The sequence below is a fragment of the Myotis brandtii genome, unplaced genomic scaffold (genome assembly GCF_000412655.1).
Source record: "Myotis brandtii unplaced genomic scaffold, ASM41265v1 scaffold246, whole genome shotgun sequence".
Lineage (NCBI taxonomy): Eukaryota > Metazoa > Chordata > Mammalia > Chiroptera > Vespertilionidae > Myotis > Myotis brandtii.
The window spans coordinates 220,914-237,885 of record NW_005359310.1 but is presented as its reverse complement, the minus strand read 5'-3'; the positions used below and the strand labels follow the sequence as shown (position 1 = coordinate 237,885).

Genomic DNA, 16,972 nt, shown 5'->3' with positions numbered 1-16,972 from the left:
GAGTGTTGGGGGCGGTGGGGGGTGGGTAGGGAAGAGCCCAGTGTGCTGGGTGAGGAGTCTGACTTGTCTGTATCCTGCTCACCCCTCAGGAATTGCCTTTGCCTCCACCCCCATGTGGCACCTCCCCATGCCCACAGCCTGGCTGCAGAGTCAGCTGAGGAGGTCCTGTGTGGGGCCTTTTGCAGGCTGGCTGTCAGCATTTACCTGGCAGTGTGTGACGGGGTCTCAGTGTACCCTTTGAGGCAGCTCTTGGTTTGTCCCTGTTTAATCGACCAGGAAACCTGGGGCTGAAGGGATCTCCTGGCGATGCAGAGCTCTGTCCCCGTGTCCCTCTCTAGCCCTCAAAGCAGGTCTCCATCACAGACAGAAATTGCCATCAGGTTACCTGGTGGGAGCCGCGTGGCGCAGTGGAGCGAGTGGGCTTTGGAGCCAGGCAGATGTGGTTTAAATCTCAGCTCTATTCATTACATCTGTGGGACTCAGAACAGATCTTTAAACTTTGAGCCTTCCTCTCCTTGTCTGAAAAATCGAGACAGCTCCTGACCTCCTCAGTAGCTCAGAGCGCGGGGAGGGTGTCTGTGAAGTGTCTAGCTCGGGGCCTTGTACACCGGCCCTTTCTAAGGGGGGAGGTTGGGGTGGTCCTCCAGTCCTCTTTGCTGAGTGACCGTGGGTGCCGCTGGCCCTGTTTCCTTTGGAAGCAAAGAGGATGTCCTCCTGTCCCCTGGCTTTTTCGGCAGAGCCCTGATTCTTTGAAGGCGAAATTTCCTTTTAGTGTGAAGGATTGGATTAGCGAGAAAGTGGATTTGCAGAGCTGCAGCCAAGATGGGGTGTGCAGTCGGTCCCTGTTCTTCCCAAGGACCGACTTTCTCGGCCAATGAGAGGGAGTGCCTTGTGGGCGGGCATGTGGGGCTCCCAGCACGGACGCCTGTTGATGATCCAGTATTGGCACTTTGCATTGAGTCATCTCGCTGAGGCCTTGACTCGTGTGAAATGAAGATGTTTGCTCAGTCAGGTTCTTAGACCTCCCTGTGCCTCTGGGTCACCTGGGGAACAGTTTGCAATCTCTTCTCTGGCCCCACCCCAGACCTTCTATCTTGGGTGTAGATCTTGGTGTAGAGCCTAGAAGTCCAAGCATTTTTTAAGTTCCGCAGATGGTTGGCTTTCTGTCGCTGGAAGTTGAGCACCTCCTTTCCCTGGAGCATGGCTGCCGTCTTCACTGGGGGAACTCTGCAGCCGCCCCCAAGCACATGTTTGTTGAGCACCAGCGAGTGCCAGGGGCCTGCCTCACGGGGCTCCCACAGGAGGGTGGCTGACAGTGTGCGTGTAAAAGGGGGTAAAGTCAGGAACTTGTGAGCATGGAAGGATCTCGGTGTGGGAGATGGGGGTGGGGCAGGGAGGAGGCAAGTGGCAGAGGGGATGCCCAGATCTAGGGAAGAGCATTTCTGGCTGAGCAGGGAACTAGCTTGGCTTTTTGAGGGCCAGAAAGGATCTCTGGGTGGCAGGATTGGAGTGAAGGGTTGGGGGGCAGGGTGGGGTTGAGAACAGAGAGGGCCTGGGAGGCGGGGCCCCTGAGGTTGGACCCCACTCCATAATGGGGGTGGGGAGCCCTTGGAGGCCTGACTGTGGAGGTTGGAGGTGGCTGCATTTGTCCCCCTGTGAGGCAGTGGCCCTCCCAGGGCTACTGGGTAGATGGGCGGTGAGGGTGCTGCTTCTGAGATGAGCCCTGCAGGGCAGAGTGGTTTTGAAGGGGACGTCCGGGTCTGGCTTGGCTGTGTGAGCCTAGGTGACTGTTAGAGCTCTCCGTGGAGAGAGGCGGCAGGCAGGATCTGGGCTCAGATGGATGAAGCCCCAGGGCTGGATGAGGTCCCAGCTACCAAGTTTAGACAGCAAAGGTGAAGCCGGCTCCGTGCCCTGAGGCTCGCCCTGCAGGCTTTAGGCGGAATCTCTGGAAGTTTGGAGGGCCTCCCGGTGATCTGATGATAAATTCCTAACTGGGCAGGTCGCGGTGTCGTCACACCCCTGGCCTATAAACTTCTAGGCAGCACGCCTGCCCTTGGTGTCTGTGCTTCTGGATTAATACACCTGCCATCGGACCTCTGCCGTCAGGCCCCGCCTGTGCTTGACCTGGCCAGAGCCTCATGTGTGGCCTCCTTCCCTCAAGGGCCTTCCCTTAATCCCAGCTCCCCGCTCCCCTGGTTTCTCTCCGGTTTTGTTTTGGTGGGAATCTACAGCTTGAATTTTTGAAAGAATTCCAAGAGGAAATGCAGTTGCTGTGGTAACGACGCCCTGTGGGGAGTAAAAGCCACACTCCAGGGCTGCTTTGACTCAGGGCTGGAAAGAGCTGTTCTGTCTAGAGGAGGCGTGTGGCTGGAGCAGAAAACATCTGTCCTTTCAAGGACAGCGCCCCCCCCTGCACGGTGTGTTCCGGTGGTACCTCTTGAATCACACAGGCTGATTGAGTCCTAAAGAAAGCACCTGCTTGATCCCTGAGAGCAGGGCTCTCCAGCCTGGGTGCAGGGCTCTCTTAGGGAGTGGGGGTGAGTGTGGGGCCCTCTGGGGTGAGGAGTAAGTTACCTGGCCCTTCTTCTGCACCCACTGGTGTTACTCTTATTTTTTAAAAAAAATTTTTTTATTGATTTCAGAGAGGAAGGGAGAGGGATAGAGAGAGAGAAACATCAATGATGAGAGGGAACCATTGATTGGCTGCCTCCTGCTGGCCCTACACTGGGGACGGAGCCCAAATCTGGAGCATGTGCCCTGACCAGGAATTGAACTGTGACCTCCTGGTTCATAGGTCGATGCTCAACCACCGAGCTACACCGGCCTTACTCTTACTATGGAGTGCCTGCTGTGTGAGGGCAGTCTGGGATCAGCAGGAAAACTAAGCCGTGTGCCACCAGCCATAATACAGCGTGCTCCTCTACGCCATGGAGGGGCGTCCTGGAGGGAGGGCTGGCAGCAGGGCACGGGGTGGGGGTGACGCTAGCACACAGAAGGCTGCATGGAGGAGGGGGCTTCTGAGCCCACTGTGAATGCACGGTCTCCGCTTTATCTCACTGGTTGGCATAGGGGTCATGCCCCCACTTGGGCTCTCTGTGTAAATCGGCAGAGGGGCTGAGTGGAGGCTGGTGGGGCAATAGCTGTTTGGAGGCGTGGAACCGGGAGAGGGGCAGGAGCAGAGCAGGGCAGGCCAGAGTGGAGGTGGTCTGAACTTGGGGAGATCAACTGTGTAAGCCCCCCACCCCACACACTGCGGCTAGCCTTTTCTGACTTGGACTCATGTTCTCTGCATTCGTGTAGGAGATGCCCTTCTAAACTGGGCAGCTCAGGGGCAAGGGCTGGGTCTTCCTCTGGGTGACACTGGTGGCAGCTGGGTGAACGGAGGGAAGAGAAGGGCCTACGTGCAGGGAGGCATGTGCCCTTCTTCGGTGGGGGTGGGGAAGTGGGCCTCATCTGAGCAGTGGGGTTCCATGGCCTCACACTGCGGTGACGGGAATGGGGGGAGCATCAGGCTCCACTGTCCTCATCACCCTACGTGGTTGTTGCCCACTGATGAGGACTCACCCGGCCATCACCTGGGCTCCCTGTGTGACGCCCCTGCAGCCTAGGAGGGGAGAGTGCCTTCTCACCCTCAGCCCAGCACATGGTTAACAACACACGGTGCTCCCACAGGAAGTAGATGTGCGTAGCTGAGGATTAAAAGAGCTTGTTTCAGCGATATTTCTCCCACAGATGTGCCAGTTCTGACTTGCAGTGTAAATTTGGTTTTAATTAGGATTTTATCACTTGTAGATCACACCAGGGAGGAGACAGCTGTCTTACCTTGACTTCTTAGACTGTGACACTCCGAGAAGCAGCTGAAAAGAGGTTAAAATAGCTCCTAGGCGCAGCACACTTTGTTGCTCCGTAAACCCCTGGCTTGCCTGGGAATAGACTTGTAAACAATTTGCTTTTCTAGCTCAGGTCCCATGTTGGAGCCTGTGTTGGGATGGAAGGATGGGAGGCTGGCCCCCAGGCCTGGTTAGCACCCACTGCCGAGTGGCTGTTGTGATGGACTTGGGCTGGGAAGGTGGCTCTCCATCATTTCCAGCTCCTTTTTTCCCAGTGGCTTCCACCAGTGACCTTTGCCCTTTCCTTTCTGGTATTTTCTGAATGTTCTTCATAAATAACACGCTAATCCCATGTTGCCGCCTCCCTGTCCGTCCCCGGACTCATGCTGGTTCTCAGTGCTGTGGGCTCCAGTCTGGAGCCGGGCTGGCCTTCCCCTCCTTCCGTCACCCAGCACTCCCTGCCCTGCCGCTCCCTCTTCCCAGCAGGGACGCCTGCTTGCCCTCAGGGAGCTGAGCCCAGGTGTCCTCTTCTCAGCTGTTAGTCACTGGGCACTCCCAGAGCGCCAGGAAGTCAGGTAGTCGGACAGGCCGCTTCCTCTTCCACCTGCCCCTGCGCTCCCTGAGGGCAGCAGTCATGCCTCGGCACCCTCTTGTCTGCCAGACGACAAGCCCAGAGACGCTCTGCAAGTATCTGAATGGAGAGAGGAAGGAACTGGGCAGCGTATGGGAGTTGGCTGAGGATTTTCTCAGGGAAAAGCAGGCTTGCCCTTTGGGAAGAGTCCAGAGACTGACTTGAAAGTCTGCCGGCGGCAGTCATGGCAGCGGAGGAGCTTCACGGTGTGAATCTGGTCAGATAACTGAGTTCCCAGAGTCTGCTATTTACACACGGGCTGGGGGTGCTTTGACATTTGTCCACATGGGAAAGAGCTGCTCATTTTAGTTGGTCACAGGCCGGGTCAGCCAGTGCTGTGCTGTGGCCCACAGGAGGCTTGATGTGGTCTGTTGGCAGCTCTGGGGAGCTCTGCGGGGGAGCCCAGGATTGGTGTCAGCAGGCCTGTGTGCCTAGGCTGTGTGTGCGAGGTAAGGGTGTCACTTTCAGGAGCCGCTCCCTGGGGTGTTCAGCTTGCTCTTTCCATTGGGCCCAAGGCTGGTGAACACAGTAACGGGCTCAGCCTCAGAACCCTGTCTGCTGCCGGCTCCTGTGCTAGGGGAAGCCTGTTTGCTCTCTAGCCGGCAGGTCAGACATCAGTTGCGTGTCCTCAGGACCAGAGAGTCTGGGTGGCGGTTCCATTCCCCCAGACGGACCAGCTGGGCCTCCCGGCCTGATGACTCGGCTGCCCACTGTGAGGATGGGCAGGGGGTCCGGGCCACGCCCAGAGCTCCATGAGGAGGACTGATACCTGGACATCTGCTTGTGACTCTCGCTCCTCCTCTCGTCCCACCATGGAGAGGAAGTCCTGGTGGTGGTGAGTGGGCTTCGTGGCAGGAGGCGTTGTGCCCTCCAGAAAAAGGGAAGTGGTGGGGCCGGGTGAGAGGGTGGGAGGTGACCTCGTGTCACCATCAGTTAATTTCTCAACTGAAATGTTCTCCCTGAATTGGGGGATGTGTGGCCTGATGGGAGGGCATGCGGCCTGCAGTGCAGCTACTGGCTGGGCCTCTGGGCCCAGTTTGGGTTGCAGGAGGGACCTGGTGTGTGCAGGTGTGTCTTCCCTCCTCTCCTCTCAGCATTGCTGGTTAGTGTTTTTTTTGTGTGTGTTTTAAAGCCTGAGAAAGGTCATAAGACATTGCCTCGGCTGTGTTGGGCGTGAGGGCCAGCCATGGTTTCCTGCTTTCCTGTTGAGCCAGGCGAAGGCCAGGAGGGTCTGTTCAGGGTGTGAGTAATGTCAAGACAGTGAGCGCCAGACAGCTGGGTTCCTCGAGTTGCTTTTGTTTTTAAGTCATTTCGTTATTAAATCATTTTGACTTCAGAATTAAAGGAAGTGCAGAAATGCTCCACAGTTGTGTTGTGTGAGCCTGTGAAGTCCTTGGCCACGGTTGAGCTCATGGTCATGGGTGTGGGCTCTGTGTCCCTTGTGGGTCATCTTCACAGCGCCGCCCATCAGGTTGCTATTTTAGGGACCACTCTGGCGGTTGCAGAGCAGCTGACCTGCCTAATGGTGCCCGGCAGGCCGGACTCGCCTCGTAGCTCCCGCTCTCCCGCTGACGAGAGCCACAGAGGAATCATCCGCTCTTATCTCCTCGGGGTGCTTTTCTGGGTGGGAGTTGCTCCTGGTGGCTTGGTCATGCCCCTCTGGCGTGTCACCAAGAGGAGATGTCAGCCCTGGTGGTTGTGAAGTTGGCTTGTGGCTGAGGTGCCATGAGATCCCAGTGAGACCACCTGTGTGTGTGAAGGGGGAGTCGGGTTCGAGCAGGGCGCTGGGCAGTCTAGACCTGAGCCCACCCTCACCCTTGGGCCCTGACAGCACCGAGTGTGTGAGCCTGGGTGGGTTAACTGCACCCCGTTTTTCTCATGTGCGAACCGAGAACGCAGTGCTGACCTTACTAGATTCCTGGGTGACTGCTTACGTAACACTGATAATTTAATTAACCAAGTAATTAACTGCCTGGCGTACTGTCATGACTGCTGTTGTTGCAGAGATGAATGGCAGTTGGGTCCAGCCCTCTGCAGAGCTTCCCTGGTCCTGGGAACCTGGTTAGCGGTGGTCCCTACCACACCCTGAGACGGGGCATGGTTGGGATTTCCCTCCTTTGACAGGGGAAGAAGGTGATGTTGGAGGGGGGTAGGGCAGATGTTACGGGCGAAGGAGCAGATGTGTGGCAGCAGGGAGCTAGGCTTCCAGTTGTCTGCGTCCCCAAACTGAAGAAGCGTGTGGTCTGACACACACAGACCTGAGGTAGGCGTCGCTGAGCCTCAGCCCCTGGGTCCGTGGGGCAGGCCTGCTGGGAGTCCGGCGCTGCTGGGAGGCTCAGACAAGGTGGGGGAGAACTTTCTCTCTCAGGGGGATTTGCCTGTGAGCCCTGCCTCTCCCAGTGTGGGGGAGGTTCATTCATTCACCCATTCACTGTTGCTCCACCTGCTGCTGTGTGCCAGGTGCTGGGGAGCAGTGACGGACAGGCCTCTGGAGCATCCCATCTAGGAGGGAAGACAGAGGGACGCAGAACCTGGTGACGGCACCCCCAGCTGCCTCGGTGCCGGGGACAGTTGTCAGAGGCCTGCCTGGAAGAGAGGCCTGCTGACATGGTGCAGCCTGCAGCCCGCACAGGGAAGCGCCGAAACCCACCGGGGTTTTGTGGGTGCAGAGCTAGGCTGTGGGGAAGCTCACAGGTGTGCCTGTTCCTCCGGCCCGGGGCCTCTGGGCACTCATCCCTGAGGGAATCGGGTCATTCTTCATTTGAGCCTCATTTTTAAAAATCAAAAGTTTGTCATCTACAGAAACTTGGCAAAAAATAAAGTACTATTCCGCTTGCACGTTGCTACATTTAAAATGTCAGCTGTAGATCACTTTTTCTGATGGCTGGTCTGACAGTAATGGGCCTCTGTGTCCCAGGCTGGACCTGGGCCTTGGATCCTGGTACCTGTTCAGTCTCTGTGGTTCCCGGAAGTCAGCAGGGTGCCTGCTTTCTTGGGTTTGGGGATGGGGGTTAGGGCAGGGTGGTGGTGGTGAAAACGGGGAGCATCTGGTTTCCTGGAAGATGCAGCAAGGGTCAGGGTTCAAGTCAGGCCCATTGCTGACGGACATCAGGGGTCAGAACCCCCAGGATGCCATTTCCCACAGTGGGTGTCACGTGGGTCCTGCATGAGACCGTGGACTCCGGTTACCTTGTTTAACCCTCAGCCCCTGCAGAAGTAGCACCGACCCCCGCGCACAGGGGAGGAAACCGCCTCCAGAGGTCCCGCCACTGGTCAGCAGCGGACTTGAGGCTGACTGACCACCTGCCTGTCCAGGCGTGTTGCCTGGCTGCCTCCACACCACAGCCCCCCTACGGGGTTGGCCCCACGGGAGTTTGGAGCCTTGCCTGGCTGCCTAGGGGAGCTGTTCCAGGCTGGCTGTGTGTGAGGACCTTGGAGTGACCTTGCAAGGGCTGCTTTCCTGTTGGGGCCATGGAGCAGGAGCAGGGGCCCTTTAAGCCTGGGCACACTCACAGTGCTAGCTGTTCCCTCTGCTGCCCTCCCCTGCACCCCCTGTGCCAGCCAGAGATCCACCTCACCCCCCACACCATGCTGTTGACACTTCCCTTTCCTCCTCTGGGTCACTACCCCCTTGAGAAGCTGAAGAACTGTGGGTTTTTACTCCAGGAAATGAGCCTTCCCAGCTGGCCTGTGTGTGTCTGGTCGTTGACCTCTAGGATCCTGTCCATGCACCAAGGCTGGGTGCCCACCCTGGTCTGTGAACACTCGGTGCTCACTCGTTCTTTTTTCTCAGCACCCAGTGTGGGTGCCGCCTGATAATCTGCTGGGGGGTATCTGCCGTCTCTGGAGCATGGCTGGCTTCCCAGGGGCACTTGTGGCAAGAATAAGACAGACTTGGCTTGGGGCCAGCTCCCCGCCTTCCTTGGCCACAGGCAGGACGGCAGCAGTCATCTGGTGCAGGCCCTGTGATGGGGTGCTGATGGGGGGCCCACCCTGCCTCTGCCGAGGAGGGAGCCCTCTTTTCCACTGCCCGGACACCTTGCCAGGCACGGGACCGGGACCCTCGGCCTTTGTCTGCACGGGCCTTCGTCAGACTCCAGGCATCAGGCCTCGCCCAGCCTGCCTGAAAGCGGCCACCCCCTTCCTTTTTGTCCCCTGAGTGCCATCACCTTTTTAGTCCAAGGCACCTCATTCTCCCAGTGAGTCATGGTCAGACTTCCATTGCCTCAGACTCCTCCCTGTTCCTCAGAGCACTCAGGCACCCCTTGTCCTATCCCACTGCCACTGACCCCGTTCCGGCTCTTATCTGCAGCCCTATCCCCAGCTTCCTACTGTCCTCCAGCCTCCAGCTCCCTGCCTTTGGCTCCCTCTGCTCGTGAGCCTTTAGGGACTGCTCGCCCCGCCCCACGGGAGAGCAGTGACCCTCTGCCCGCCTCTGAGTCTGATTCTTGGTGAAGCACCGTGTGGGGAGTCAGATCGACCCCCGTGCAGACTGTCCGACGTCAGAAGTTACACACTCCCACCGGCTGGGGCTGCAGAGAGCAGGTGAGGGGAGAAAGTGAAAGCTCAGCACGACCTTTGCAGACACAAACAGTCTGGCCTGTTGTCCAGAAGCGTCTGTGCAGCCCTTTCCTTCCTGCCCCCGGGGTCTGCTGCCTCGTCCACCCAGCCGCAGGTCTTCTCCTTGGCCCAGGCCATTCATTTTTGCACCCGTGCATAACATCAGGCTGCTCGTCCCATTTTCATAGACAAGGAAACCGAGGTCACAGCACAGCAGCAGGAAGCACGGCTTGACACCTGAGTTCTGGCCCAGAGCCCGCAGCTCACACTATGCTGTGCCCCCTCGAGGCCGTGTCAGGCCCATGGGCACAGATGGATGAGAAGCATTTGTCCTCAAGGAATTCGCCAGCTGCAGGGCCGGGTGGGCACAGGGGCCCAGAGTCAGGGGCCTGCAGCCTGCCCCCATCACTGCCTGCCCAGGAGGGTCAGACCTCCCTCCTCCCTCCCCCAGTCCCCGGGCATAGAGAGCTGGCAGGTCTGTGCCCAGGCTTGGAGGTGGTGTAGGAGAGGGGGGTGCGAACAGGACTGGGAAGGAAGGAGAGGCCCGGGGACCTGGGAGGGGTGTGTATAAGGGGCGTTCGGCAGTGAGTTGCATTTAAGGGTCTGGGGTGGGTGGGGTGTCTCTAGATCCCCTGAGATTCTGTGCACCTGAGGCCCCGCCTGCCTGTGCTCCTCCCACGAGTGTCCGCCAGGTCTGAGTGCACATGGCCAGCTCTGCAGGTGGGAGCATGGGAGAGGGCGGGGGCGGGGCTGTTTCTAGAACCAAGTGCCACTCTTGACTCTCATCCCCTTGGTGAGGGTGCAGGGTGTCGGGAGGACCTCTGTGACCTTGGGCAAGTCCTTCCCTTTTTCTGACGGCGGTTGTCCTGCCAGCCCTTCAGTTCTGAGCCTGAGCCTCCCAGGCTGGGGGTGGGGGACTGTGAGGCTTGTCTGCACCGCTGCCCCTTCCCAGGCAGGGAGGGTCCTGCCTTGTGACCTAGGCCAGTAGCGCTTAAAAGCTGTCCTGTCTGCATCGCTGTTCAGCAGGAAGACTGGGTCCCGTGCCCGCACGTTTGTGGGGCCTGTGTCTCTGGTCACCTGCCCTTGCCCACGCGTGTATCTTCATTGTTCTTGAGTCCCTGCTCATGGCACTGCACCCAGACTGGGGCCCTCCTTACCCTCACCCTGTCTGCAGAGCTAATGCTGCACCCCACCCACCAGACTGCTGGGCATTTAAAAATGTTCTTTAGATAGTTGGGTGTTTTCCATTTTATTAATGAATAACTTGGCCTTTGCCAGGCACTTGCGTGTCTCTGGGATTCCAGGTGGTGGCGGCACGGCTGCTGAGTGGCCCTTGCTCAGGGCTGGGAAGGGTGCTCCCAAAGGCTGTTCCCGCAGTCCCCGCCTCTCTGCCAGCTGGCCCAGGTGAGCCCCGTGGAAGGGAGCCTTCGGGAGGTGGGGGGAGTTGCCCAGCAGCCGCTTGGGGGAAGCTGAGCCTCCTCTTCTCTTCCTTCTGGTCCTTCCTCGCCACGGGAAGCACCATCACCCCGTCCCCTTGGCAAGCACCTCTGGCCCTCAGGGAGCCTGCGGCTGGCAGGGGCAAGGAGCTTGTTTGCATGTCCTGCTTCGGGCTGGCTTCATCGGCCAGCATTTCGTCAGGGAGGGTGTGTGGGTCGGCCCAGCAGCCCTGGGGCCTGTGGAGAAGCCTGGCTTGTTTCTCAGCTACGAGGCTCTCCATTCCCTCTTGGCCATCCCTGTGAATGCCTCTCGCCCTCCTGCTGCCCCCTGGTGGGCAGGCTCCCGGAAGTCCTCTGGTCCCCCCTCCATCAGCACCCCGTCTCCCCTCTCCTCCTCTCTGTGTCAGCCCCGCCTGCCTTGGCAGCCTGCCGACATTCACCTTCACCTTCACGCTGCTGCTGTGTGTGCTTCAGGCCACGCCCGCCTCTGCTTCAGCTGTGCTCCCCTCCCTCCCAGAACGTCCTCCTTCCTCCTGTCTCCCCATCCTGCCCACCCTCGGTAGGAACCCCTCCCCCGTAGAACCATGTTGACCTCTCTAGCTGCTGTCACTCCTTCCTGCTGCCTGTCCCCAGAGACCAAGCTGCCGGCTGAGAGAGCGAGGAGGCATCTCAGTCTGTTCACATCTCGACCCCCACCTGGGCCAGGCCTCCACCTGGCTTCGGCGTCTTCTCTCCATAGGCTGTGGCCTGGGAGTGGCAGTTCGGCTCGCTCTCGGGGTCAGCGTGGTGAACGCTGGCAGGAAGTGACTCAAAGCCAGTGTCCCTCGTGGGGGCACACTCGACTCCTAGGAGCACAGGGCAAGCAGCTGTCAGTTCTGATGTGTGTGTCTGTGCCAGCTCGCTCTTGTCTTCGTCACAGCAGTCCCTGTGGAGGCTTCCCGCTGTCTCCTCAGCACCCTGCCGTGCGTCAAGGCAGGTCCTTGGGGAGGAAGTGACACTGACCCCCTGGGGGGCTCCCCCTTGTGCAGGCAGATCCTGGACAGGCTCTATTCTGGAGCCTCCCACGTGCTCCGAGGGCAGGTCATGCATTCGGACAGACATGGAGGCTCACACACCCTGCGTGCACATTTGAGTGCGGGGGAGCCCAACAGAGCTTTCGCTGCAGCTGGGAGCCTGGCAGTGCCCTCCTGTGGGGCCTGTGCTCCTGAGAGCAGGCATACTGTCAAGGCTGCGATGAGAATGACCTCTAGACTCACAGACCGGTCGGGGGCAGCAGGAAGACAGATTACAGAAGCTTTTCCCATAGGAATTGCAACGAGTCCCCCTTCCCCCCGTTTCCCGAGGACATTGCAGGGGTGAGTGGTTACAGGCCTGGTCTGAGGTTGAGTTATGCTGCTCCTGACGGGAACCACAGAGGTGTTTCTGGAGCGAAGGCCCGGGGCCTGACCTCCCGGATTGCTGGTGGCTGCTCCTCCCTAGTCTCCCAGCTCAGCGGGTGGAGCTATTCAGACCCAGGAAGGTGCTGATGGCCTGCCAGTGTGAGCCCTCTGTAGCACCTGAAGCCTCCTGGCTCCCCCTGCTAGTGGTCCGAGGGCCTCTGGGCCTTGGCCTGGACTGGGTGGTGGGTTCTGAATTCTGCCGGGAGTTGAGGGCGAGGAGGGAGGCACCAGCGCTGTGGCGGCAGTGACAGCGGCCGTGCCTGCTCGGAGGCTGCAGCTGCTGGCCTGGGTCTGCCTCCGAGATCTCCTATTCCTCATTCGCTGCCCGGGCGCTGTGGGCTGGAAGTAGGCACGTTCATCTGAGCAGCTGGTTCTCTCCCTTCCTTTGCAGGACAAGGAAGATGCGGAGCCAAAGACCAAGCAGCTTCGAGAAGGGGAGGAGGAGGGCGAGAAGCACAGGTAATGCCCGCTCGCAGCTCCCTGCCCTCCTCTGCTCCAGCCCCTGTTGGTTCTCACGTCCTCCCACTCTGCGTTCAGCCTCCGCCGTTCCTTCCTCACCGGCCCCTCTGCCCGGTCAGACCTGCACCCGCCCCCACTGGCCCTGTGACGCTCAGCCCAGCCTTTCCTGCTGACCCCACGTTCTGCCTCCTCGCTCTCCAAGCCCTCGCGTGGCTCGGCTCTACAGCACCTGCAGACCTGGCTCCAAGCCTCCCTGGTGTGTGAGCTAGCGGGGCCAGCGGGCTGGGGCCACTCAGTGTTTCCCACACGTCACCTGAGCTGTCCCAGCCTGGCACTCCTTTCCTTGTCCCCCGACATTCGGCTTCCTGTAGAGCTCAGCCTCCGCTCTTTCTGTCCTCTCGTCCCCCTCAGTAGCTCACCTACAGGATTGATCTTATTTTGCCAAATCCCGTCGTCTGGTTGGGTCTGGTAAAGTTGCCTACACAAGGCTCCCTCGCCCTGTGGTTGCAGGCACATGAGAGCTGGAACCTCCAACAGAGATTCTGGGACAGGTTTCGGAAGCATGTGGAGGGCAGGGAGGGGCTGGGTGGTTGGTCCTCGTGAGCCGGGTAAGCTTCGTGTCTGTTAGCACTTCCTGCCCAGCCCTGAGCTGGGGCCACCGAGCAGCTGTGGAGCTCTGCTTGGGCCAGACCTGGTGTCTGCGTGGACAGGTGGCCTTGGTGGCCTTTGCCCTGAGCCGTTTCCTTCAGGCACAGGCCTGTGGAGGCTCCTGCTCACATGGGGGTAGGTCTTGGTGCCCTGAGAAAGCTGGGCTCCGTGGGCTCTTGGTTGAGGGGGTGCACAGGAGGGGAGGGGTGCTCCCTAAGGGGCTCGGCCGGCACCTGGGAGCACGCTTTCCTGATGCCACGGCCTCATGTCGCCTTCACCAGAGTAAGTGGAACCCTCCCCAGGTGCAGGCCCCTCCTCTCTGCCCCATTCAGAAGCCCATCTCAGAGGAGCCAGGGCCATTTCAAGTTCACAGGGATGTGTGCCTGCACCTGGCTTGGCTGTTTACCAAGTGTGTTCACACGTCCTTGGGCGGGTCGCGTTTTTTTCCTGAGCCTCTCCACCTGCATATCTTCAGCTGAGATGGGGAAGCAAACTGGCTTCCTTTCTGGGGAGTGGAGCGCACGCCATCGCTGTTACCTGGCTGGGCTGGGGCTTTGGGCAGAAGGAGGAAACTTTGGGTTCCTCCTGAGAGCTGAGGGCTCCAGACACACCCGGAAAAGGCAGTTAACTTTTGCGTAAGGTCTCTGCTAACTTTGCAAATGGGACAGGAGTTGGGAGAACAGCGAGGGGGTGGGTGAGGGTGGAAATAAGCACATGTGACCAAGAAACGGGTGGTTAGGACCCTCTGTAGAGCTTCCCTTGCGTGCGATAGATGGCCCTCAGCAAACACGTGGCGTCGTTAGCAGGTCCCGTTGTCGGCCCAGATACGCTGTGGGGCAGGCATTGCCTCAGTCTGTGGCTGAGGAGATGGACTCCAGTCGCGTTGGAGCAGGCGCCCCGGGCCTCACCCCTCAGCCTGTGCTGGGCAGTCACCACCTCCCTCTGCCCAGGCGCCTGCCCGTCTGCCGAGGAGGCCAGGATCCTGCTGTCCACACGCCTTTGCCTTTCCTTATCCTTGTGGGATCTGATCATTCATATTTATGGAAAAGCTTGCTAGGATTTTGATGGGAATTGCATGGATTCTCTAGATCCCAAATTTTTTTTAAGTTTTATTGCTCCCTTTGCGATAAATCCTGTCCCGTCCTCATACAACCAAATCCCCATGGGGGAGTCGGCCCCTCTAGGTCGACCGGCCCAGGCTCCACTCTGAGAAAGACATGTCCCCACCCCCAGAGGGTCCCTGCTTCTTCTCTGGGCTGGACCTGCCCTCCTGTGGCTTGTTCTGCAGGGCGGCCATGCCTCCTCTCTAACCCAGCCCCTCCGCCGCCACCTCCCTCAAAAGGAGAAGTGCTGCCCCAAAAGGAGGTGCTCTTGCCTCTGTCCCACAGGCCCTCTGTCTGTTCAGCCACCTGCCCAGTGTCCTGATGTAAAAGGTTCACTGCAGCCTGCCCTTGGGAAGCCGGCTGCAGAGGGCTTCGTGCAGCTGCTCTGCTTTCTAAGCCTCAGTCACTCCCCGTGGCAGGTTGGCTGGTCTGTGCATGAGGCGGGTCTAGGCCGGGCTTGTGATTGCGGAGAGGGGAGGTGTTGGCACTCCTTCGTAAGGGGCCCCACAGCCGCCGCCTCCCTCTGCTTTGGATCACGTCTACCCCAGCTGGAGCAGTCACTGCTCAGGGACAGTGGCTCTCCCTGGCGTGGCTGTCGCATCCTGTGTCCTGGCCTGTGGAGAAAGTGGTACCAACCTGCCTTCTCCGGGTGGAAAACTAGTTCTCCAGCTCCACGTGGAGAGAGGTCCCGCCAGCTGAGGCCCAGCCCAGACCTGGCCTGGCGCCCACACCCTTTAGGCTGGTAAATGCCAGGCCCTCTCTCCTCTGCGGGTTGGGTCCCAGGATGGTGTCTGAAGCAGGGTGTGCTCACTCGCAGATCATGACGTCAGCTTGACTTGGCAAACATTGCCCCATTCTAGTGGTGCCTCCCAGAGCGGCTCCCTCCCCGCCTCCTGCTCCAGGCCAGGGTGTCCCAGCGTGGGCAGGAGGCTGGACCGTGGGCAGGGGCCTGGACCGTGGGCAGGGGGCTGGACCGTGGGCAGGGGGCTGGACCGTAGGCAGGGGCCAGACCATAGGCAGGGGGCGGACCGTAGGCAGGGGGCTGGACCGTGGGCAGGAGGCTGGACCGTAGGCAGGGGGCTGGACCGTGGGCAGGGGGCTGGACCATAGCTCCAGGATTTGTGCTGAGGCAGCAGCTCAGACACCTGCTGTCACCCTGTTTTTCCTGATCCTGTTGCTCAGGAGTGGGCCCTGGGATGTGGGCAACTGAACCAAGAGAGGACTGGTTTCGGGATGGTGTGTCATGGAAACCGTGGGAAGCAGACTGGCCCTGACTGTGGGGGAGGGTGGCTGGGTCCTGCTGCCTGGAAATAAGTCTTGATCTTGTATGTCATGACCTTCAGTGCTGCCAGAGCCCTTCTCACCCAGTCTTCCCCTCGGTGGGGCGGGTGTGGTCCACCCTGAGGTGAGGAAACCACATTCACGCTGGTGACGCCTCGAAGGCCTCCCATCCGAGAGGGAGAGCAGCCCCTCCTCCTTTGGCCCCTGTCTGATAGAGAACAATGAGCCCCCCAGTCCCATCAGTCCCGCGTGGGGACCCGGACATTCCTGTCCTCGGCCTGCAAGCTCCGTGAACAGCCAGGGAACAGCCAGCGGCAGTGACCATGGAAACAGCCTTGGGCTTGGAACATTTTAATGTGACTTGAAGGGAGGACGGGGGCAGGCCTGGAGCAGTGGTGGTCCCACTTGGGATTGTGGCCTCGCCTTTCCATGGGCTCCAGGCCTTGATTACGTTGGGGACAGGGAGTGTCTCCATGTGCCAGGCCTACAGGCTAAAGCAGACGTGCTGCGGGCGGGGTGTTCGGGAAGAGCTCCTGCGTCTCTGGACGTTCAGGGAAAGAGAGCCTTCTGGGCTCAGGAGCTGATGGCCCGGCGGAGCTGGTGTCCAGGGCTGTGACTGAGGAGCGCCTCTCACCACTGTCCCTCTGGCCCCCAGGCCACGCGGGGCTGCCCAGTTCTGCCTCTCCAGGGTGCAGGGCAGGCTGCGTGCGCGGGAGTGCCGGGGGAGCGGCCCTGAGAGCACCGGGGAGAGAAGAGAGGGCAGGCCCTGAGGGTGAGACTTGTGGCATGAAGAGGGGGCAGGGCCGGGCCGGACGCCTGCCACGCAGTGTGGACGCTCAGATCCATTGGTCGGGAGGTGGGCCAGGTAGTCAGTCGGGAAGCCGCCTTTCTCTCTGGCGTGAACTCATGCACCGGGCCTCTAGAATACAGTAATAGATAATAGTAATACAAGAAGAAACTGAGTGGCATGCTCACAGCTGTGAACCTAGCTTTTCCCACCCCTGTGTCTGTTGTCAGGCTTTTTAAGTTGTTTGCGGAGGGCGGGAGGGCTTAAACAAGCCGCAGCCCTGCATCGGAAAGGCCAGGCCTGAGCAGAACCCTGTGCCCAGGACCTCTCCCAGAGGCTTGCCCTTTGGCTGTGCCGGGGGTGGGGTGGGAGGGGCAGTGTCTTCAGCTCTCACAGTGAGTCCGGGGGCCTTGAACCTGGCTTGACAGACCTGACACCCAGCATAGCCTGCCTCCTGGTTTGCAGATGTGGAAGCTGAGGCCCAGAATGGGACAGTCCACTGACCGGGACCCAGGTGTTCATGATTGACCAGTGCCCAGCTCCAGGGGCCACAGGGACAGTGGGAGCTGGGGTCTGCTGAGCGTTTTTCCAGGGGCTTCTGGCACCTCCCTGTCCCCTGCCGTGTCCTCCCTCAGTCCAGCTGCTGTGCTGAGGCCCGGGCAGGGGAGGGCATGGGTGTGTGCCGCTCAGGGTCCTGGCACAGTCGTGTCCGCCCCCCCCCCCCCCCCCCCCACGGGCCCTGCTCTGTGTGTGACAGGGTAGAGCCATAACCTCTCCATCGGCCCTGCCCTGAGTGTG

General features: G+C 59.8%; 1 protein-coding gene across 1 annotated transcript in view; it reads left to right on the top strand.

The window, feature by feature from the left end:
- The window catches only part of CCDC12 (coiled-coil domain containing 12), a 33,773-nt gene that overhangs the window by 12,551 nt on the left and 4,250 nt on the right, over positions 1-16,972 (top strand). Inside the window, exon 3 of the mRNA XM_005867201.2 lies at positions 12,288-12,355. Within this exon, the coding sequence (XP_005867263.1) occupies positions 12,288-12,355 (68 nt within the window). The remainder of the gene's footprint in view (positions 1-12,287; positions 12,356-16,972) is intronic.